At 47.3% G+C, this 22,888-nt stretch overlaps 7 protein-coding genes across 7 annotated transcripts; 3 read left to right on the forward strand and 4 right to left on the reverse strand.

The window, feature by feature from the left end:
• Nucleotides 1-1,300: 1,300 nt before the first annotated feature.
• On the forward strand, nt 1,301-6,752 carry N7495_000181 (Pfs, NACHT and Ankyrin domain protein; the record flags this gene model as incomplete). Its single annotated transcript, XM_057202851.1, has 2 exons — nt 1,301-2,348; nt 2,410-6,752. The coding sequence occupies 2 exons, from the start codon at nt 1,301-1,303 to the stop codon at nt 6,750-6,752; spliced, it is 5,391 nt and encodes a 1,796-aa protein (XP_057066924.1).
• A 1,421-nt stretch (nt 6,753-8,173) lies between these two features.
• N7495_000182 (S-adenosylmethionine-dependent methyltransferase) lies at nt 8,174-9,846 on the forward strand (the record flags this gene model as incomplete). The annotated part of the gene is made up of 3 exons (XM_057202852.1): nt 8,174-8,440; nt 8,521-8,829; nt 8,929-9,846. The coding sequence occupies 3 exons, from the start codon at nt 8,174-8,176 to the stop codon at nt 9,844-9,846; spliced, it is 1,494 nt and encodes a 497-aa protein (XP_057066925.1).
• A 226-nt stretch (nt 9,847-10,072) lies between these two features.
• On the reverse strand, nt 10,073-13,899 carry pex1 (AAA family ATPase peroxin 1; the record flags this gene model as incomplete). Its single annotated transcript, XM_057202853.1, has 4 exons — nt 10,073-13,305; nt 13,369-13,447; nt 13,500-13,736; nt 13,789-13,899. The coding sequence occupies 4 exons, from the start codon at nt 13,897-13,899 to the stop codon at nt 10,073-10,075; spliced, it is 3,660 nt and encodes a 1,219-aa protein (XP_057066926.1).
• Nucleotides 13,900-14,497: 598 nt separating this feature from the next.
• N7495_000184 (DNA replication licensing factor MCM7) lies at nt 14,498-17,068 on the forward strand (the record flags this gene model as incomplete). Its single annotated transcript, XM_057202854.1, has 3 exons — nt 14,498-14,812; nt 14,878-16,935; nt 17,000-17,068. 3 exons carry the CDS (start codon nt 14,498-14,500, stop codon nt 17,066-17,068), a joined length of 2,442 nt encoding a protein of 813 aa, XP_057066927.1.
• A 188-nt stretch (nt 17,069-17,256) lies between these two features.
• On the reverse strand, nt 17,257-19,081 carry N7495_000185 (FAD-dependent oxidoreductase; the record flags this gene model as incomplete). The annotated part of the gene is made up of 4 exons (XM_057202855.1): nt 17,257-17,727; nt 17,787-18,163; nt 18,228-18,496; nt 18,597-19,081. The coding sequence occupies 4 exons, from the start codon at nt 19,079-19,081 to the stop codon at nt 17,257-17,259; spliced, it is 1,602 nt and encodes a 533-aa protein (XP_057066928.1).
• Nucleotides 19,082-20,019: 938 nt separating this feature from the next.
• N7495_000186 (ATP-dependent (S)-NAD(P)H-hydrate dehydratase) lies at nt 20,020-20,871 on the reverse strand (the record flags this gene model as incomplete). The annotated part of the gene is made up of 1 exon (XM_057202856.1): nt 20,020-20,871. One exon carries the CDS (start codon nt 20,869-20,871, stop codon nt 20,020-20,022), a length of 852 nt encoding a protein of 283 aa, XP_057066929.1.
• Nucleotides 20,872-21,668: 797 nt separating this feature from the next.
• Nucleotides 21,669-22,436, reverse strand: N7495_000187 (uncharacterized protein; the record flags this gene model as incomplete). Its single annotated transcript, XM_057202857.1, has 1 exon — nt 21,669-22,436. The coding sequence occupies one exon, from the start codon at nt 22,434-22,436 to the stop codon at nt 21,669-21,671; it is 768 nt and encodes a 255-aa protein (XP_057066930.1).
• Between the last annotated feature and the right edge of the window lie 452 nt (nt 22,437-22,888).

Genomic DNA, 22,888 nt, shown 5'->3' on the forward strand with positions numbered 1-22,888 from the left:
TCTTCTTTTTACTCCCTTTTAGGATGAGTTTTATGATTGCCACGTGTGTCCGATTCTACCTCTAGTCTTTCTGGATTATCTGCAGATGAGCGAATAACATTTCAATCCACTATTATGAACGACCAATTTTGTAATTTAGTAAGCTTAGTATGGCAGACAATGCGTTCTCTTTCAACAACTCAACCTAATCTTGAAAGCTTCCGAGGTTCCATCAGCGCAGCCTCTGATCATATCTACAAGATTCCTTGACTGTCGTGACTACAGCTCAGCTGAACTCTCCCAAAAAGCCCAGCTAACTCAAACTAACCCAAATAGGCAATCTACCAAAATATGGCTGAACCGTTCTGACTATTTAGGCTTAGTGGTATGAAAAAAATTTCAGGAATTGATAGGGACCACAAAAAAATTGACAACGTGTACGCTGCGCGGGCTAGTTAATTTCTCGGAACATCAAATTTAACAACATAAATGTATGAAAACTAGCTATTTAACACGTGTAGGACACTGAGTATAGATATGCCCACGAATTCCACATCTAGAATACGTCACAACACGACGAATTAAAGGTGAATGTCGAAGTATAGGTTCAACTTCAGCTAGTTCAGTCAAAGATATATACCTTCACTTCCACCATCTTCAGCGACAACCATACTCTGTTCAATCTCATCTAAACTCCGCAGACTGCCTTGATGCGATATCTGCTTCTTATTAAGAGCCCTTTTTTGATCTGTTTTTGTTGGAATATGGAACAAAGCAGTCATGTGATCAAATCGTCACTTTATAATAGCTAGTAGACTAAGAATGAAACTCAGACTTTACAACCGCTCCAGAAGACACAAGATATTATAGGGGCGTAAAGCGTTTTGTAATAGCTAAAATGCTATTTATACCTCGTAGATCATCATGTCTCTCTGAATTATCCGACTAAAGCCCGTCGTCTATGGGAACCGCGAGTATAACTTGCATCAATGAAAGTGCGAGTGAAACACTAGTAAGTCAACTGGACCTATATTGCTTCGTACAATAATCACATGTCCCACCTGCAAATGCCTTAATACAACTATCTCTATCAACCTTTCACTTCCTGTAGGTAGAGGATAATCACCTTCAAATGTTTTCATACTGCTTTGAAGGCTTCTCATAGTAAAGTATCTAGGTCTAGATATCTAATGATCGCATGTTTTTATTTACATAAGTACCAAGAGATCACCTGATGATGCAGCAGAGTGCCCCCTCATTCAGCTGACAGTCAGAATATACCCTCCGCCATAAACCACCAGCAGTATAGGCTACACTAATCATGTCATTACCATCTAATAATGGGGTCAATGATGGCATCCAAATGGATGACAACCGTAGCACTATCACAGCAGAATTTTACCCGTCTAAGCGACATAAGACTTCCCATCACGACGTCCTGCCAGCTTTACAATACGATCGCTATACCATCGGCTGGGTGTGCGCACTTCATATAGAGATGGCAGCAGCCCGGGCTATGCTAGACAACTCTCACGAAGCCTTGCCTACGCATACAGACGATAGAAACACCTATATACTAGGAAACATCAACCAACATAACATCGTTATTGCGTGTTTGCCAACAGAGCAATATGGAACGAACAATGCAGCTATTGTCATGACGAACATGAAGCGGACTTTTCCAGCGATTCGCGCATGTTTAATGGTCGGAGTTGGCGGTGGTGTGCCAAGCAAGGCTGATGTGCGTTTAGGTGATATTGTCGTCGGCACAAGAGTGATGCAGTATGATCTTGGAAAGGTTCTCGGAAGCGGACTGCTTCAGCCAACAGCGACGTTTAGAATTTCTAATCATTTACTTGGTACGGTTGTTTCTGCTGTCCGTTCCAAGCACGAACTAGGCCCTAGCAGAGTCCTATCTATTTTACAACAAAAGTTAGGACAACTCCCGTACGGTCGCCCAGATTTACCAGATCGTCTATTCGATGCGAATTACAAGCACGCAACTTTAAGTGGTAGCTGTGATGAATGCGACCATTCTAAGCTAGTACCACGAAGCGAACGAATGTCGGACGAAGTAAAGATCCATTATGGCGCAATTGCCTCAGGGAATCAAGTTATGAGAGACGGCATAGCCCGAGACGACATTGCTCGCAAGCTAGATGTCATATGTTTTGAGATGGAAAGTGCTGGTCTCATGGACATCCTCCCATGTCTCCCAATCCGGGGAATCTGTGACTACTCAGACTCTCACAAGAGTAAAGAATGGCAAAGATTTGCCGCTGCAACTGCAGCTGCATATGCAAGGGAGTTACTTGAGGAGTTACCTATGACCAAATCGCATACTAGTATTGTCTCTATGGTGAACCCTGGTAAGAAATCATGCCAACCTTAGAAAGAATCTTAATTTTCTGCCGCTAAAACTATATATAGATCAATCTCTACCACATAAACGTCGGCAAAACTTATTAAATTCCTTGGAATTCGACCAAATGAATGCCCGAAAAGCGACCATCAAGCGAGAACAGAAGAAGACGTGTCGCTGGTTTCTCAGCCATCCCTGTTATAAAGAGTGGCTTAGTTCTGCAAGATTGGCGCAACATCATGGCTTCTTATGGATTAGTGGCAAACCTGGTGCTGGCAAGTCAACAATCATGAAGTTTATATATTCTCACATGAAAAGCAAGGCCCGTGATAATCACGCTATCACTGCTTCTTTTTTCTTCAATGCTCGAGGCGAATACTTAGAGAAATCAATCTTAGGGATGTATCGCTCATTACTATTTCAACTATTTCAAGGGTATCCCGACCTTCAGGTTGTTCTGGATGATCCCGACCTGATTCCCCTAAACCACAATGGTTCTTTATCCTTGGATGTTCTTAAGGAACTTTTTGCCAATGGGGTTTGCGCCCTAGGTCAACGAGCCTTCACTTGCTTCGTCGATGCTCTAGACGAATGTGATGAGCAGCAAGTGGTGGACATGGTCCAATATTTTGAAGAATTAGCCGAAAAATCCACTGCTGGAGGCGCCCTATTCCGAATCTGCTTTTCGAGCCGACACTATCCCTATATCGAAATTCAACGAGGTATCCGACTTACACTTGAGGATCAGTCAGGTCACGCAGAAGACTTGGTAACCTACATCACGAACCGTCTCATTATTCAAGAGCGTACGCTTCTCGACGAGATACAACCACAACTTCTAAGCAAAGCTGCTGGAGTTTTCATGTGGGTCGTCCTAGTTATAGATATTCTCAACAAGGAGTACCGACGGGGCGGAATGGCTCTGAGAATGAGACTCTCAGAAATACCTAGTGATCTAAATGAGCTTTTTAAAGATATACTACGGCGTGACAACGAGGATATGGAGGCTTTCCAACTTTGCATCCTCTGGATTTTGTACGCAAAAAGTCCTCTGCGGCCGCAGGAGCTCTATCATGCTCTCTGGTCTGGGTTGTCTTTAAACCATCTGGTTGATAGCCAGATTCCAGATTTGACCGCCCTAGAAACTGGGGCTGGGGTTAGGACTAATCCGGCTGAGAGATATATCATTAGCTCCTCAAAAGGACTTGCTGAGACCACTAAATCTGGTCAGCCCACAGTTCAATTCATCCATGAATCTGTTCGAGACTTCCTCATCAAAGATAGGGGTCTATATGAATTATGGCCCGAGCTTGGGTTGAACTGCGAGAGCCTAGGTCATGACAAACTGAAACAGTGCTGCGACCTCTACACCAATCATACGTTGATCTTTGCGTCTGTGAACAGGCTGCCACCAGAGCCTACCTCTAACGACCGAAAAGAAATCTTGACCAAGTATCCGTTCTTAGAGTATGCCAGTCAGAATATCCTCTACCATGCCAACACCGCAGCTAAAGCGGTTCCCCAAGAGGAATTTTTGTCAAGTTTTCCTATCTCCAGATGGATCGACACAAGCAACATCTTCGAAAAATTCACAATTCGAAAATATACGCCAAAAGCCAGTCTATTTTATATACTGGCAGATAAAGGGTGTCCAGCGCTTATCCAAGAAAAGCTCAAAAAAGATCCGCAAATTCATATTTTTGGGGAAAGGTATGGGTACCCATTATTTGCTGGACTGGCTAATGGTAATAAAGACGCTGTTGCTGCTCTTTTGAACTTACCATCAAGGATCCATAACGGTGTCGACATAACAGAGGGTTTTAACCAAAGAAAAGACTTGAAAGGATATGAAGATCGAACACCATTATCTTGGGCTGCACAAGATGGTCAATCAAGTATAGTCGAGCTACTACTAGAGAGGGGAGCGATCTGTGATGAGTTAGATAGAGGGTGGCGAACGCCGTTGTCACTTGCCTCATCGAATGGCCACGAGACGGTCGCTAGGCTTTTGATCGACAAGGGAGCCGACGTCAACACTAGCAACAAATTTGGACAGACGCCGCTCTATAGGGCCTTGAGGAATGGCCACGAAACGGTTGCTAGGCTTCTTATCGATAAGGGAGCCGACGTCAACACTATCAATGACGATGGAGAGACGCCGCTCTACTGGGCCTTAATGAGTGGCCACGAAGCAGTTGCTAGGCTTTTGATCGACAAGGGAGCCGACGTCAACACTTGCAATAAATATGGAAAGACACCGCTCTATATGGCTTCATCGAATGGCCACGAAGCAGTTGCGAGGCTTTTGATCGACAAGGGAGCCGACGTCAACGCTAGCAATAAAGGTGGAGAGACACCGCTCTATATGGCTTCATCGAATGGCCACGAGACGGTTGCTAGGCTTCTCATCGACAAGGGAGCCGACGTCAACACTAGCAACAAATTTGGACAGACGCCGCTCTATAGGGCCTTGAGGAATGGCCACGAAACGGTTGCTAGGCTTCTTATCGATAAGGGAGCTGACGTCAACACTAGCAATAAAGATGGAAAGACACCGCTCTATATGGCTTCATCGAATGGCCACGAAGCAGTTGCGAGGCTTTTGATCGACAAGGGAGCCGACGTCAACACTAGCGACAAAGATGGAGAGACGCCGCTCTATAGGGCCTTAATGAATGGCCACGAGACGGTCGCTAGGCTTTTGATCGACAAGGGAGCCGACGTCAACACTAGCAATAAAGATGGAGAGACGCTGCTCTATAGGGCCTTGATGAATGGCCACGAAACGTTTGCTAGGCTTCTTATCGATAAGGGAGCTGACGTCAACACTAGCAATAAAGATGGAAAGACACCGCTCTACTGGGCTTCATTAAATGGCCACGAAGCAGTTGCGATGCTTTTGATCGACAAGGGAGCCGACGTCAACACTATCAATGAAGATGGAGCGACGCCGCTCTATAGGGCCTTAATGAATGGCCACGAAGCAGTTGCGATGCTTTTGATCGACAAGGGAGCCGACGTCAACACTAGCAATAAAGATGGAGAGACGCCGCTCTATAGGGCCTTAATGAATGGCCACGAAGCAGTTGCGATGCTTTTGATCGACAAGGGAGCCGACGTCAACACTAGCAACAAATTTGGAGAGACGCCGCTCTATAGGGCCTTAATGAATGGCCACGAAGCAGTTGCGAGGCTTTTGATCGACAAGGGAGCCGACGTCAACACTAGCGACAAAGATGGAGAGACGCCGCTCTATAGGGCCTTAATGAATGGCCACGAGACGGTCGCTAGGCTTTTGATCGACAAGGGAGCCGACGTCAACACTAGCAATAAAGATGGAGAGACGCTGCTCTATAGGGCCTTGATGAATGGCCACGAAACGTTTGCTAGGCTTCTTATCGATAAGGGAGCTGACGTCAACACTAGCAATAAAGATGGAAAGACACCGCTCTACTGGGCTTCATTAAATGGCCACGAAGCAGTTGCGATGCTTTTGATCGACAAGGGAGCCGACGTCAACACTATCAATGAAGATGGAGCGACGCCGCTCTATAGGGCCTTAATGAATGGCCACGAAGCAGTTGCGATGCTTTTGATCGACAAGGGAGCCGACGTCAACACTAGCAATAAAGATGGAGAGACGCCGCTCTATAGGGCCTTAATGAATGGCCACGAAGCAGTTGCGATGCTTTTGATCGACAAGGGAGCCGACGTCAACACTAGCAACAAATTTGGAGAGACGCCGCTCTATAGGGCCTTAATGAATGGCCACGAAGCAGTTGCGATGCTTTTGATCGACAAGGGAGCCGACGTCAACACTAGCAACAAATTTGGACAGACGCCGCTCTATATGGCTTCAGGGAATGGCCAGGAAGCAGTTGCTAGGCTTCTCATCGACAAGGGAGCCGACGTCAACACTAGCAACAAATTTGGAGAGACGCCGCTCTACTGGGCTTCATTAAATGGCCACGAGACGGTCGCTAGGCTTTTGATCGACAAGGGAGCCGACGTCAACACTAGCGACAAAGATGGAGAGACACCGCTCTACTGGGCTTCATTAAATGGCCACGAAGCAGTTGCGAGGCTTTTGATCGACAAGGGAGCCGACGTCAACACTAGCAACAAATTTGGAGAGACGCCGCTCTACTGGGCTTCATTAAATGGCCACGAGACGGTCGCTAGGCTTTTGATCGACAAGGGAGCCGACGTCAACACTAGCGACAAAGATGGAGAGACGCCGCTCTATATGGCTTCAGGGAATGGCCAGGAAGCAGTTGCTAGGCTTCTCATCGACAAGGGAGCCGACGTCAACACTAGCAACAAATTTGGACAGACGCCGCTCTATATGGCTTCATTAAATGGCCACGAAGCAATTGCGAGGCTTTTGATCGATAACGGTGCGTTAGTATAACAGGCTAGCTTGTAGTTTCACCGCATACGCCGGAGTAAAGAGAATTTGCCACGTTTCCCCGCATTTCGAGTCAGCATCCGCATTCGGGCGTATTCAGTAGTTATTCGAAAGTATCCACATCGAAAACTTGAATCGGATGATACGTTTATTGTCGTGTCCGCGACACGGCAGAAGGGCCTCACTCTAAGGTACGATAGAACCGATATTGATTGGTCATATATAGAGAAGGGTCATATGTAGAGAAGAAGCTTTGAGATTGGGGAGATCTTTTTCTTGCTGGCAAGAAACTAAGACTTATTATCTCATTCAGTGCTCTTCGTGGGTATCAGCCCAGAAGTGGTAGAGTTGGGCCACTTTGCGAATGATAGTATGTATCCTTGTCTCCGGAATTGAAAGATCTGGACATTTTAATAGTATAAACCCATAGCCACTTCAGAACAGATGCAGGAGGAAAGGGCTAAAGAGGTGGATGTTGCCGACGACATTGGTCTGGAATTGCTTCGATGAAACATCCTTCCTCCAGCTCCTCGATCTTGTCACCTCTCTTAAACAAATTGCGTCATCGTACTAGCATTTAATATGATAGGGGTTCGAAGTTTTCTAGGACAATCTTCATTCTTGATACCCCTTCAATATTTATATAAGTCATCCGAGCCCCCTTCTTCGGCGTTTGGTAGTTGAATCATTATGACTTGAGGTTTCAGGTAGTTGATTCAAAAGCCTGAGATTCAGGTCTGGCTCGCTGCTCTGAAGTTAGTCTGCTTTATAGTGTCATTCTGGTGACCTGAATGATTGTATTTAAGGCTCTTTCTCACTCCAATATAGGCTGGGCGTTCGCCAAAAGATTTGTCCTGGCGTCCTGGTCAGGTCTGAAGTTGTAGATGTAAAAATTATATACCTAGGTGTGAACCCCGGGCCTGCTACCTCAACTTTGGTTCCAATGCCTCACTTTTACCTCACTTTCAACTGACTCTTAATTCGCTAAAATAATCAAAACTTTGAAAGTTGAGCATAGTTACCCATATAAGTTGAGGAGAACTTAGAATTACTTATGCTTTTAGTTCGATTTGTTTTTTACCTTATTAATGAATAATTAATTTCAATATTTTGAAGTCTTTGACACGCTTTGTTGAACCTTGGAATAGCGTGCCTTTGCAGATTATTGATAGGTATTTTCGACGTTATTCGAGGCCTTTCATATCCATGCCCAGGTGTCTTTACTGTACACGGAGTCCCAGTAGGGAGTAACTAACGCGTCAATCGAGCATTATATAATCGCAGAAATTCACTTTAATTTTCACGTAAATTGAATTAAGAAGGACGGGGCATATTGGCTGACTAATACATATTAATTAGTTAACGTTATCCGAATAAATATCAACAGTATCAAATTCTAATTACTCCCTCAACTACCCATCAAAATGTCGACTAAGAATAATTTGCCATCAGTAACAACTAAAGCTGAGTCCCGTTCCACCTCCAATGGGATGGGGAATGGATTATTCGCAGTGCAGGACATCAAAGTCGGAGAGGATGTCTTGCATGCCAAAGTGCCATATATAATTGTGCTGGATTCTTCCAGACTTGGGGACACTTGTGCTGGTTGCTTTGGGAAGAGGCAGCTTGACACTGGTGCAGCTGAGCTAAGATCATGTACAAGATGTCGAGTTGTGAAATACTGTGATCGGGTAAGTTCAAACAGAATATGTGTCTTAAATCATCAACTTGTTTTTGGATGGTTTTATCTGATACTAACACACACCCATAGATGTGTCAATCTAGGGATTGGAAACTTGGCCATGGGATAGAATGCCCCATATACGAGAAGCTACAGCCTATGGTTCTACCAAACATTGCTCGAGCTCTTCTACGAATGATCGCTCGTATTGGTCGCGAAAAATATGACACCCCAGAATTTCAGATGTTCTTCAAGCTCTTCTCTAATCTAGAGACACATATGGCCGAAGTGTCGCAAAGTCAGGCCCATACGAGCCGGATTACCTACACTGCAAATGCAGTCAAGGAGTACTCGGGGTCAAACTTGACCACAGAAGAGATCGAAGCTCACACTGCCCGGGTATGATTCTGTCCAACCGATACCAGCTGTGGTTCCCATTTCGATTACTGTTTCTATTCCAATTTTATTTCAGATCTGTAAGCTAATATAGTCGTCCAGCTGGATCTCAACTCCTTCAACCTGACAACATCTGTTTACGACCGCATCGGACTTTACTTGCATCCATATGTCGCACTATGCAATCATAGTTGCGACTACAATGCCACAGTCGGATTTGATGGCAAAGAACTCTATATGAAAGCCATTAAACCTATCAAGAAGGATGAACAAATCTTCATTTCATACATCGATACCACAACACCCCGTGAAGTTCGACGTAAAGAGCTATCAGAGCGCTTCTTCTTCGACTGTCAATGCGCAAAATGCGAAAGAGGCACCGATACACTAGAAGATCGCTTCAACAATCCCCCAGAAGACATTTCCATTCTCGAAACAGCCGAGCGCGAAGCTCTAGAACTTATGCAGTCTGCATCCGCATCTAGCACAAGGCCAGAAGAGACAATCCGGTCACTGCAGTCAGCTATTCACATTCTCCGCAAAACATCCGCCTGGCCCATCACGCGCCAGCCCTACGCCTCACTACGAGACCAACTCATCGTCTCGCTGCTTTCAACGGGGAATTTCAGTACGGCGTTTATCCACGCCGCGATCCGGTACCTGCGCATTGATCCGGTCATTTACAGCCCTGCTCATCCAATTCGACACGTTCACGCCTGGGTCCTGGCGAAACTGGGTATTTACCTTTCCCAAGACCAGACTGAGATCAAGGATCCTCAATTGCGTGAGGTTGGGCTGAATTTCCATTACATCATCTGGTATGTCCTTGCCGATCTGGCTAGTAGACAGTTGGAGAGTTGTACAGTGCCGAGCTTTAAGAAGCTTGTTGGGTCAAATTTCGCTCAGGTACACAAGGAGTTTACGTCCATGGGCATTGATCCTAGTACACAGAAGGCTGTGATGAGTGGTGAGTGGAAAAAGCTTGAGAAGCTTGTCCATCTGGCTCTGGAGAAAGAATAGATAGGAATTCTAAATCAAATATACATGTTTTATACGCAGTGTGCGTCTTGAGATATGTCTCTGACTGAACCTTGGGAAATTCTAAATTCATTGATTGACGTCGATAGCACATCCTAGCTTTGGAAAAGAGAAACTCTGTGGATTATGTACTACTTTTAAATTTGGTCATTTAACTCCATACACACTTAACTCGTTTGAACGGAGAAGCCTCAAAAGATTAATCTCATCACATCAGGCTGGTTCGACCACCAATTTCATTCACTGCCTCGCCGTTGGGCATCTCTCCATTACGCCCCGCCACAAACTCGTGATAGATACCCTGGAGACGTCTGCGCTCTGGTGCGCTGAGAGAAGAGCGTGTGCTAGAGAGAGAACGCTCGATATGCTCCCATCGAACGATGATCTCTTCCCGTAGCTCGTCAACAGAGGGTTCAGCACCCTTAGCTGTTGGGGCGGTGGAGGTAGGTCCAGCTGAAACTCCGTTTTCGAGCTGGCGTTGACGTCGACGCGAGCTCTTGAGAGCGTCCAGCTTGGCCGCAACCACCGCCGGTGACGGTAGGGCGTTTGGACCGGATACTTCTTCCGTAGAAGAGTAGAGGAACTGAATGAAAGATTTGTTGGAGCTACTGGTGGTCTTGGAGGCGCCGAGTTTAGAGCCTGGCTTTTCATTGCCGCTGGTTTTGTCACCCAGTGCATCGTGCACTGCTTCCAAGTGGGCATTGTAAACAACGGCCTGGAGATCGGCTCCAGAGAAGCCCTCCGTGTGGTCTGCAACTTCGTTCAGTCGGGTGGCAACCTCATCGCTCATGTTGAGCTTGTCGCTTACTGCGCGGATAATATCGATGCGGTCTGCATGTGAGGGCATATCGCATAGGAGTGACTTGTCTAGACGACCCGGACGCAACAAAGCTGGGTCGATTAGATCGGGCCGAGATGTGGCTGCCAGAACATAGACTCCGGAGAGACCTTCTGCACCGTCCATTTGAGTGAGGAGCTGGTTTACAACTCGATCGGTAACACCCGTAGAGTCATGGCCACGCTTAGGCGCGATACTGTCAAACTCGTCGAAGAACAGGACGCAGGGCCGGGCGGCCTGAGCTCTTTCAAAGAGATCGCGAACGCTCTTCTCACTAGCACCAATGTATTTGTTCAGAATCTCCGGGCCTTTCACACTAATGAAATTCAATCCACATTCGCCAGCTACAGCACTAGCCAGAAGAGTCTTGCCACAACCTGGGAAGCCATAAAGAAGCAGACCAGACCGTAAGCGAAGCGGGGACCTGGCAAAAATTGGTGCGTACTTTGTAGGGTATTGTAAGGTTTCCAACAGGGTCTTGCGAGTCTCGAACAAACCGCCGATGGAGGAAAATGTTGTTGACGAAGAGGTTAGGGTGACGTTGCGAAGTGAGGCGGGTGTGAAGTCCTTGAGTGCACTCTCAAAATCCTCATAGCCTAGAGTAATCATTTTAGAATCGGATGATAGATCCTGGACTGATCGTATGAGAGCCTCATTACGGGCACGAGCAACTAGTAGCACGAGATCCCCGGGCATATATCCATCAGTTCGACCAGCCAGTTCGAGAAAGTCCAAATCCCGGCCGAGGACAAATCCGTCTCCACCAGAAGTGCTTGGTCGACTATCAGGTTGAGATGGATCGAGCCATGAGTCATGTGTGGAAGAGCTCGTCTTCCGCTCATGGCTATGAAGGCCCTCAGGATCGGACACGGTAGGCTTGTCTTGACTGGTTAGTTTCTCCAAGACCTTTCGACGTCCTTCCTTATCAGGGGCCCTAACGCTGATGATCTCTCGGACTACGTGACCACCTATGATCACATTATTCAAAGACTCTTTATCCTGAGCTGTAGCCAGCAACACAACAGATGAGTTCATTGAACAAAACTCTCGAACCATGGAGCATATAATCTCACTATTCTGACGGCTGCGGCCATTATCTCCACCAACCTGCAGTTCCGTCTCTACCGGGCACAATTTGTCTAGGTCATCAAGAATCACAACAGCTTGGCCACCGAGTCGAGAACACCAAGAAGCAGACATAAAGAGGCGGTTTAAGACCTCTTTAATGTTCGAAATACGTGTTTCATCTGTGACAAGTTTGCGACAGGTAAAGTATTTAACATGGAAGAGATGATCTTTTCGCAGACGGTGCGCCAAGAGATGGGTAAGAGCTGTTTTACCAGCTCCAAGTCCACCAGTCAGTAGAATAGATGAGGACTTGGTAAGGTTTGTTAGCGACTGTGAAATTATTGAATCGATCCCCACCAGTTGAGGAACAGTATCTGGCAGAGGATCCTCTGTAGGCAGAGCTGATGCGCCTGCACCTGATGGCTTGGGGATTTCAGCTTGCACGTCGATATTTATTATGGCTTCAGAGCCCAAAAGCCAGCCAAACATCGTCTTTGTTTCATCGACACCTCCTTTCAACGGGGGATCAAATCGCAAGATAGCACCATCAAACGAGGACACTGCATGATGACTATCAACTTTAGGTAGAACCATGCCATCCGTCAAAGGGCCAGAAAAAAGGCCAATGTCGGAACCAGCGCTGCCGTAGATAACCTTGAGACGTTCGGCCAAGGCATCCCGAGAGGCTACCGTGTCGGACCCAAACTTCAGCCCATCTTTTTTCTTCGATGCATCGGCCATAAACGGATAAATCTTGAGTGTCTTGGTGGCTGATCGATGAAGTGGCGGTGGTGCGGCTTCCACGCGCACAATCCCACCTACCATGTTCTCAGCACCAAGAGCATTGCAAAGCATTGTGGACATCTGCACGTGCTGATTGTCTGGCGCCTCTTCCCACGGGAAAAGTTTCGCCACCAACTTGGTAGCAGGAGCGCCAGTTTCATGGGGCTTCTGTTCTTGCTGAGCAATTTGCTGCTGAGGATCCACCGGTGTTTTGAGACCAGAGGGCTGGATAACAGAGACGCAAACCCAAGCCGCACCCTTCAGTTCTTTAGAAGTTAATAGTTCAGGATCAACCCAGACACATAGGCTGTCGTTCATATCCACATCTATCTCTTCCTCAAATGATTCATCGGCAATGAGACGATCTACGCCTCTTAGATACAGGGCGCCTCTACTACTAGACTCAGATCGACTACCCTTCGGAAGGGTACTCCCAGCGCTGCGTCCTCCTGTACTCCTTCTACTACTTCCAGCATTGCTCCTATTGTCGCCCCTAGAGGACTTTACAGTCTTGGATCGGGCTTTGGGTGCAACGATGACCTCCGCGTCGGGCGCAATTTTCGCAAATGGGGATGAGTTTGGTGGAGCAGGAACGAGAGAGGTGATGGTTATATTCGCAGTAGATGTAGGTGAGAGATGTAGCGCGAGCGGGTGCATATGCCCTGATGATGGTTCACTGTACGAAGGGTTGGGGAGAGCGCGGATCTGTGATAGGAGATTAAGTTCGAGGAATGTGGCGTGGAGTTCGATGACTATGAGAAGAGTGTCAGCCCAGGGCCCCTTAGTATGCTTAGGGAATTGAATTTCCAACATACTTTCCCAATCCTCCGGAGTCAATGGCTCGATATTGATAGTATGCGCGACGGGCGGATCAAGATGTACATAGAGTCCAACCTGCAGGAGTTAGTTCCCCGCATGGGATGTAGCATGACCGCAACAAACGTACTCTTTGCCCATCAACGAGACCCAGAAGCCTTCCGAACGTGGTATCTAGCTCTACGGTGGAAATCTCCTGCTCTCGTGAGGATCCGTTGTTGATACCATCCCGACTTACGACCGGCGCAAGCCTGCGCTTGCTCGGCATACCTGTCCAGCCCAAAAAGCATGATCGCTGCGGCGGAGCTCCATTGGCCTTCCCAGGAGGAGACTTGAACTCAAGTTCAATAACGACATTCTGAGCAGGCTGAGGGGAGGTCAGCCGCTATACTCGGCAATGGACGAATGAGGCAACTGACTGTATTGGCATTAACGAGTAAGGACACCAGAGATGTCGGGAGGTTGACAAGACAATTCTTCAAAGGTAACAGAGCCACTTCTGCTTTGGTAGAAGGCTTTTTGGGCGCCATGGTGAGCCGAATGAGGAGCTCTTGTCGCGCGGGGAAGATGAGGATGGCCCCGGACACTCCACAATCATAGCCTAAGCCGAGGTCAGATTTGGGGAAGAGCTCAGAGTCATGTGATCCACGGCTGAATATCGGACCGCAGAGGGGTAGTAGTTGCTGCAATATAAATAAATAGTATTCACTTAGGGCGCTGAATTATCCATTGGATATTTGTGAGAATTGATTAGTTCTAAGCTCACTATTTATCCAATTTCGAAATCTAGTAAATCGCGATGCTCAGTTGAATACCCGCAGATTGGAATGATCTGAGAGTGAGAATTTCGACAAATAAAGCTCCTAATGAGAGAAAATACGTGATTTTCTTGTACTGTAAGGGAAAATCTTTGAATATGATGAGAAGGATTTTGTAGTAATTAAATCAAGCTACGGTACGGAGTACAGACGCGAAATGGAGTAGTAATACACGCCTGCATTCTCGACGCGTCGCGCGTTTCGCGTTACTTAACCCAACGGTAAGGGCTGCCGCTGTACCAGAAAAAAACCCACTCCCCACCACTATTTGCGTTCACTCCATCTGAGCGCAATCCTCATATCCCGCAATATGGCTTTGAATCAGTATCCTGCGCCGGTCGATTATGCCGCACAATTGGATGCTTTCAAGGATTTCTTGAAGCACTTCAAGAGCTTCCAGTCCACCTCAGAAGCCACTGCGACCGAGGCGTTGGAGGATTTAAACATCAATGGCAACCGCGAAAGCGATGAGTATGATTTTATGGACGATATCAATGGTGTAGGGGATGGGACTCGAGGCGCAAGGAGGCACCGCGAGCCTAAGCTCAAGTACATGCAAATTCTGCAAGACATTGCCAACCGCGATGTCTCCAACATTGTGATTGAATTGGATGACTTGGAAGTGGTATGTATTATGGCCCAAGGACACATTTGCGATCGCAAGAACTAAACCTTACCTCGAATGCATAGTTTGAGAAAGCTCTTGTCCTTCCTGACGAGATTGAGCAACTGAAGCTAGTCGATTCCATCCAAAAGAATGCCAAGCGCTATATCGATGTCTTTTCACAAGCAGTCGATTCGGTCATGCCGAAAGAAACGAAGGATATTACTTTCAAGGACGATGTGCTCGATGTAATTATGTCCCAGCGTGACAGACGTAATGAGACCATGGAGATGGCCGCTGAGGCTGATATGGATGCCGCCGCCCCTGAGGCTATGTTTCCCCCGGAGCTTACCCGCCGCTACACCCTCAATTTCAAGCCCCTCACACCCTCCGCTTCCAGCAGCGACCAGAGCGGAAAGGCGCTTGCTGTTCGAAACGTGCGCGCAGAACACCTCGGTAGCCTGATCACCGTTCGCGGTATCACCACTCGTGTCTCGGACGTGAAGCCCGCCGTTCAGATCAATGCCTATACTTGTGACCGCTGCGGCTGCGAAGTTTTCCAGCCTATCACCACTAAGCAGTTCCTCCCCCTAACTGAGTGCTTGTCGGAGGAGTGCAAGAAGAACAACTCCAAGGGCCAGCTGTTCCTTTCCACGCGCGCCTCCAAGTTCGTTCCATTCCAGGAAGTCAAGATCCAAGAAATGGCCGATCAGGTGCCTGTGGGTCATATTCCTCGGACTCTAACCATTCACTGCCATGGTGCTCTCTCTCGCCAGCTTAACCCCGGTGATGTTGTGGATATTGGAGGCATCTTCTTGCCAACACCTTACACTGGCTTCCGAGCTATTCGTGCCGGTCTTTTGACCGATACCTACCTCGAGGCTCAATATATCACCCAACACAAGAAATCTTACCAGGATATGGGTATGGACAGCCGAACCCTGCGCAAGATTGAGCAGCATCAAAGCTCAGGAAACATGTACGAATATCTTTCACGGTCTATTGCTCCTGAAATATACGGCCATCTGGATGTCAAGAAAGCCCTTCTCCTACTCTTGATCGGTGGTGTCACAAAAGAGATGGGTGATGGTATGCACATCCGTGGTGATATCAACATTTGTCTGATGGGTGACCCTGGTGTGGCGAAATCTCAATTACTTCGATACATCACAAAGGTTTCCCCTCGCGGTGTCTATACTACTGGTCGTGGTAGCAGTGGCGTTGGTCTCACTGCCGCCGTTATGCGTGACCCAGTCACCGACGAGATGATGCTGGAGGGAGGTGCTCTGGTTCTTGCCGATAACGGTATCTGCTGTATCGATGAGTTTGACAAGATGGACGATTCAGACCGAACTGCCATTCACGAAGTCATGGAGCAGCAGACTATCTCTATATCCAAGGCTGGTATCAGCACCACTCTCAACGCTCGTACCTCTATCTTGGCTGCTGCCAACCCTCTGTATGGCCGATACAACCCGCGGTTGAGTCCCATAGAGAACATCAACCTTCCCGCTGCTCTGCTTTCCCGTTTCGATGTCTTGTTCCTGCTGCTTGACACGCACTCTCGCGAGGGAGATGAGGAACTTGCCAACCACGTCACCTACGTTCACATGCACAACAAGCACCCCGAGTCGGCGGATGCAGGCATCATGTTCACTCCCCACGAGGTTCGTCAGTACATTGCCAAGGCCCGCTCCTTCCGTCCCGTTGTGCCAACTAGTGTCTCCGACTACATGGTAGGTGCATACGTAGCCATGCGCAAGAGACAGAAGCAGGACGAGGCCAGGAAGCAGCAGTTTGCACATGTCACTCCTCGTACACTTCTGGGTATTGTTCGTCTCTCTCAGGCATTGGCCCGTCTCCGCTTCAGCGAAGAGGTGGTTCGCGAGGATGTTGACGAGGCCCTTCGTCTGATCGAAGTTAGCAAGGCTTCTTTGTTCAGTGACGGCGAGTCCGGTGCCGACCATACTCCTAGCAGCAAGATCTACACATTGATCCGTAACCTACGTGAGAGTGGTGCTGCTGCAATTGGAGACAGTGAAGACAACGAGCTGAGTGTGCGACGAATCCGTGAACGTGTGCTGGCCAAGGGCTTTACCGAGGATCAGCTCACTACCACTCTTCACGAATACGGTGAATTGAACGTAAGTTTCATTCCTTCCTTTTCCATTTCCTACTCTTACTACAATACTGACATTTATCCCACAGGTCTGGCAAATTACTGGCAATGGCTCTCGCCTTATGTTTGTGGACAATGACGATGAGATGCGTGGCTAAGAGTGGTAATTTTGGTGTTGATTTCCTTTCTTCTGTGAGATTTACTGTGCTTGGCGTGTCTTCAGATGCATTGAGTGGTATCGGTAGAATCTAGGTAACGGGTGTTGAGGTGTTCTAGGGATAGGAGGTCGGTTTTATAATGTATCAATCAAAAGATCTTATTATCGAGTCAAGGTTGTCGGTAGTTGCTAGTGGCGGTTTCGATAATATTTCAACCAGAAGAGAGCAACGGCACCGCTAAGAATTGTGCCTGCAACGAGCTTTGGGGAAATGTTCCGAGCTTGAACTGGCCCCTTAGGAGGAGGTGCTGTCAGATCTACTGCCGTGGCAGGTAATGGAAGATACTCCAACCAAGGACCACCTCTTGAAAACCCTACATACAGTGAAGCTTTGAGTCTGTCGCTAACCCAGGGAACAATATGACGGGATGCAAATTTGAGAAACCAAGCATCTTGGGCTTCATATCGCGTAATCTGGCCAGAAATCCCAACCACTGTTTTCGCTCGAGACTTTTGATCGACCATATATCGATTGAAAACTTCGGCCAACTGTTCAAGAGACGGTGCGGGATTTTCTTTGAGTAAAGGTACGAGGCCATTCATGAAACGAGCGACACCTTCGTAGGCTAAATTGCCTCCCAATCCAGGGTTAATTGTCGCCTGGCAAACAGAAGTTAGTTGAATCGTTTGGAATCTATGAATACTTAGGAGATCCTCACCTTGTGGACTGAGTCACCTATCATTACTACCCGGTTATGACTCCACTGTCCAATGATGCCTTCTTCCAGGGGTGCCACTGTCGCTTTGACTCGAGCATCCCAGAGATCTTGCACGGTGTACCCAGGACCTACCAAAGAGCTTCCGTACTTCTGAATAAACGTCTCTGCATCTTCGTCCGTGAGCCGTGGAAAATCTGGGTATCTGGTGATGTTGGACTTGATAAAAAGAAACCAGAACACAAGTCCATGCACACCAGCAGCTGCAGTTACAGAATAGTTATTATAGTACACGCTGTGAACCATGCCATCAGACAAGAATGTCTTTTCAGGTCCATTCCAAGAAATGGCAAAGATACAATTGTACTCGCTTGTGAAAGCTGTCAGAAATCAGTTAACTGGCTTCGCTGGAACCTTAAAAGGGCAGTAAAAGGTTAGACAAACCCTCGTTGATTTGTTTGGAGAGGGACTGGTTCATGATACTGATTTTCTCAGCCATAAGCTCTCTCACTTTACTGTTGGTTCCGTCTGCGCCAATAAGTATTTGGCCATAGTGTTCCTCGCCATCTTCTGTAGTAACGATGACACCCTGAGGATATTCCTCATATCCCACGACAGCGTTTCGAGAATGCAGCTTGGATTTGTCTATCACATGGCTATGGAGGACTGCTAAAGCCTTGCATCTCTCCATGAAGATGATGGGACGGTGGAGACTATAGAAATTCTCGAGAATGTTACCTCATTAGAACAATTCTTGCTGCTCTCTGCCAGCTCGAGATTAGAAACTTGGAGACAGATAGCTTGTAGACCTACATTTCACCAATATCAGCCAACACATGCGACTCTTCGAAGCAGTGACCATTTCCGTCATAGTGATTTCGGTTTCGCAGCGGTACAACTTGTTTCTCAATGTCTTCCCATACTCCCAATTGCTCTAGAATCTTTATGGTATGTGGATGGAATCCGATGGAGGCACCCAGCTGTGGTGCAAAATCTCCCTTCTCAAAAAGCTCGTAGTCGATTCCAGCACGCTCAAGAGCTAGAGCTAGGGCGAGGCCTACTAGACTCCCGCCAGCTATGAGTACTTTGAACTGATCTGCGTCAGGTGATTCAGATCGAATGGGTGAACCTAAGTCACCAGACGAAGATGTTGCGGTAGGAGAAGTTATTTGGATAGTGGGCGAAGTTATGGTGGGCGAAGTCGTGGCGGGCGAGGGCATGAGTAGGAATGTCCCGCCAGCTATGAGGATCCTTAGCTGATCTTCCTCAGAATCGGCAGATTCAGTAAGTGAAGCCATGGCAGACAGAGTTAGTACTTGGTAAAAAGTAAGCCTTTCTTCTCAAAATTCTAGATCATACAATGCTCTTTCCAAATTAGGATTAGTCTGGGGTTGATAAGTGGAGAATGATACCTCCAGTTAGTATAAGTATCTTCCCGAGGTCAATATGCGCAATAATCACAGGACCAGAAAGACAGCAAGCCTCGGGGATTAATGAACCATTAGCTATCGAATATTCTTCTTCGTCCTATGCGAATTGAAAATCATCCCAAATCGCAAACATATCTGAATCCAACTAAGACTATTACTTGAAGAACAACAAACCTATATCATGTCCACCGGGAATCTATCTCCTCAAGAGTTCAAACACTGGCTCGAAGACTTCGTCATTGGCCATTGGCAATCCCACAGGTGCACACTCCTACTGTGAACAAATATTGAACCCGAGCTATCTCCGCATTCATAATGCCAAGGGAGAGAACAGACTTTGAGCGAGCAGTAGAAGAAGTTGTATTCTGTCGAGCGACCTGCAAAAGATGGGAGAGCAAAGTGCTTTTCTTCGTGAGAAATGACAAGATTGCTGGGCGAGTATTTACAATTTCATCTTCGGGGAATCTCCAGGAAAGCGCAGAGAGTTGACGATTATGGCAGAACTCGATGGAAAGGGCATGTTTTGAGTCTGTTTAGGAACAAGACTGAGGCTATAATTAGCCACATATTCTAACTTCAGAGCCAGTTGGTTTATTTGGAAAAGGTTGAGACTGCATGTGCTCGCCGGCAGTAGCATTTTCAATATCCAAGGAAGAGAGAGGAGGAGTTTGTCATTCCTAGTCCATATTTCAGGAAGATAACAGATAGAAATTACATAGACATGCCAAGTGCATCCACATTCAATGTAGATATTGAAACTTCTTTATGTGAGCTCCAAGAATAGCTGGCTTTGAAAAGATGACAGTCTAAAGGTGCGTCTTGGAACCTTCAGGCTCACCAATCAGCCGCAAAAAGCTTCCATGTACCTCATCTGTCAAGTCACTAGCTTGCATACTCCGACCCTTGGCTTCAAATGCCCGCCGCGAGGATTCCCTGGTAATACTACTGCCCACCCATGCAGCTAGCAGGAGAGTAGTTGTGCGGGACATGCGTCTGTTAGACTCAAGCTCGGCTTGCACCTCGTTCTTGTTCTGTGCCTCTTTATCATTCTCTGTCTCCCCGGAGTCCCACAGCTTATCATGGTAAGCTGCTCGCCAAGCAAGCATCGTCCCCACAGATCCAGTCAAGGTATCTCCCTGGCCACCGCTGCGCTTTAGACCTCCCTGTATATCATTGATGATGCTGGTGACTCCATTAGAGATCACGTCTCGAGGACCTTTCTGAAGAATAGTCACGCCACCGAGAGCTTTAGAAAGCTGTTCGCATTCATCCGACGCTTTGCTGGTGTTGTCCTCGCCTTCTTCCTTTGCGATATCTACTTGGCTGACTACCTTGATTCCAAGAGCCTTTGTTAGGCGCCCAAACTCAACCACGTTTGGAGTAAGAATGCACTCCTTATATCCCTTCACAAGGCTAGGATCTTCTGTCACAATAAGTAGCCCATCTGCGTCTAGCACGAACGGGATCGATCGCTTCCGTGCTTCTTTGATCACCTCCACGACGACTTTTAGTGTAACACCATCACGTCCAAGTCCAGGCCCAATTACCAGAGCGTGAATTCGAGAAAGCATGCTGATGATAGGACCCGCGAGAGTTGCTACATCGACTGACTGGGGATCCTGGACAGTATTCGTACTGGGCAATATCGGATGCACCATCAGGTTTGGCGAGTAGCTTTTAATGACCTGAAAGCATATATCAGTCCATATTTCAATCAATACCTATCCAAATATTGGCCATACCGGTGCTGCTGATCGTTCACAGAGAACATGGCTCTTGAAGATGTTAGCAGGTAATGTTCACAAACGGTGATCGAATCACTGACCATGTCACATCCTACAAACTGTCAATTCTATGAATCAATTTCAAAAGGCTGACTTGAACAAACCTAGCTTTGCAGATGCTATAGCTGAGAAGTATGGAGCTCCGGTATAGCTTCCGTAAAGTTAGCTCGGTGAATTTAACACAGCCATCAGGAATCGTACTCAACGCAGCCACCGATGACCGCAACACGTCCAAGTTGCCCTAGAAGAAAAATTAAGTATAATATTCAGAACAGAGTACCAATAAACATTCAATGACCGCCAGAACGCAAGTGTAGGGTAGGGCATCGAGACGACAAACCTTTGTGGAACTTTTCGAGCATCGGGGGTACAAGCTGGCGAGCCTTTCCAAAGAGAATCTTTGAAGAGGTCGAAACATGATGAACGGACTCCATGGTCGGTGGAAGCAGTAAAGAACAGATGAAAATAGTGGGATTGTTGATGATATGAAGAAATACTGCTAGTGATGTCATGCCTGCCAAGTGGGGCCGGCGGAAGGATTATACGGATGTAGGAAGTACGAAGTAGAACCACTGTTTTTGAAGACACTGGTAGGATCTATATACAATAAAATATGTAATAATTTAATGAAATTGTTAAGCAAAAGCTATGGTATTCAGGAATTCTCAAATCTAACGCTTACGAGCCACAAGCGCGGCCAACCTCTTGCGACGTTCTTCCTTGGCCTTCTTGGCGGCCACCTCCTGGCGAAGTTCCTCCTCGTCCTCCTTTCTGGCAGACTTGAGAGCTGCGCCCTCTTCCTCTGCAACATCATCGAACCCAGCTTCCATATCGGAGGAGAACTCAGAATCGTAGTTATCGTCGTAACTGTCTTCGTATCCAGAAAAGGTTTCGCGTGCACTGACCTGGCGATTAACGGGTGCACGAGTTGCAGGCCGGCCTGCAGTACCCCGATATGTAGAGGATTCGGGGCGTGGCTTTGCCGTGCCCTTGTATTCCGCAACGTTGCTTTCCGCAATTTGCTTACGTCGGAGCACGGTGCTGTCTGCAATTCGCTGTTTTTTGGCAGTGGCAGCCACGGTGCGGTTGTGGGCGACGGCACCCTTTCCCTTCCCTTTCTTTGGGAAGTCGAGTTTCGTACGCTCAAAAGCGCCGTTCTTGATCACACCAAAGTTCTTAGGGGCATTCTCCTGCACTGCCTTAGCTTTGGCCATAATATCAGCAAATGAACCCTTAGGCGGGGTCTTCGCAGGAACTTCAGCAGGCTTGGGACCAGCTCGCTTCAACGGTCCAGGCTTTGGTGCTTTCTCCTTGGTAGGGGAGATAGTGGTGTTCGAAGTTCGTTTAAACTTCACGGGGGAGCTTTGCTCGGTCTCGGCCTTTCTCTTCTGACCCAGTGAAGATGGAACTTTGGTGGCCACAGCGGGTTTGCCAGGCATCTTGGTGGATGCGGGTTTGGTGGGAGAATCAGACTTCGTGGTTGGCACAGATGGAGTGTCGATCGACGACAAAACCGACTGGAGGAACTGAGTCAAGAGTTAGAAAATACTGGAAATGAGCTTGAATGATACCAATGATATCTTACACTCATGGTTATGGTCGAAAAGGTTGGTGAAGAGGTAAAGCTTCATCACTCCGAACGAGAGACCATTTAAATGGACCTCCGCTCGGAGAACACCGCACAGGCCTCTTGTATCAGAGCGAGTTTGACGTCGAAGTGGAAGTCGAAGTCGAAGTCAACCCTTTTGGGACAAAGCAATTTCGAGGTCGAAGTAAAAATTTTGGACAAGAGGTAAAAGTGGAGGGTCAAAGTTCTTTCGAGTATTGTTAGTAGATATTCAACCCTTTATGATAAGGTGAGTTGTAAAGTCGGACACTACGAGTTAACAAG

This window comes from Penicillium taxi (genome assembly GCF_028828555.1).
Source record: "Penicillium taxi strain IBT 34144 chromosome Unknown utg000001l_segment0_segment0, whole genome shotgun sequence".
Taxonomy (NCBI): Eukaryota; Fungi; Ascomycota; class Eurotiomycetes; order Eurotiales; family Aspergillaceae; genus Penicillium; species Penicillium taxi.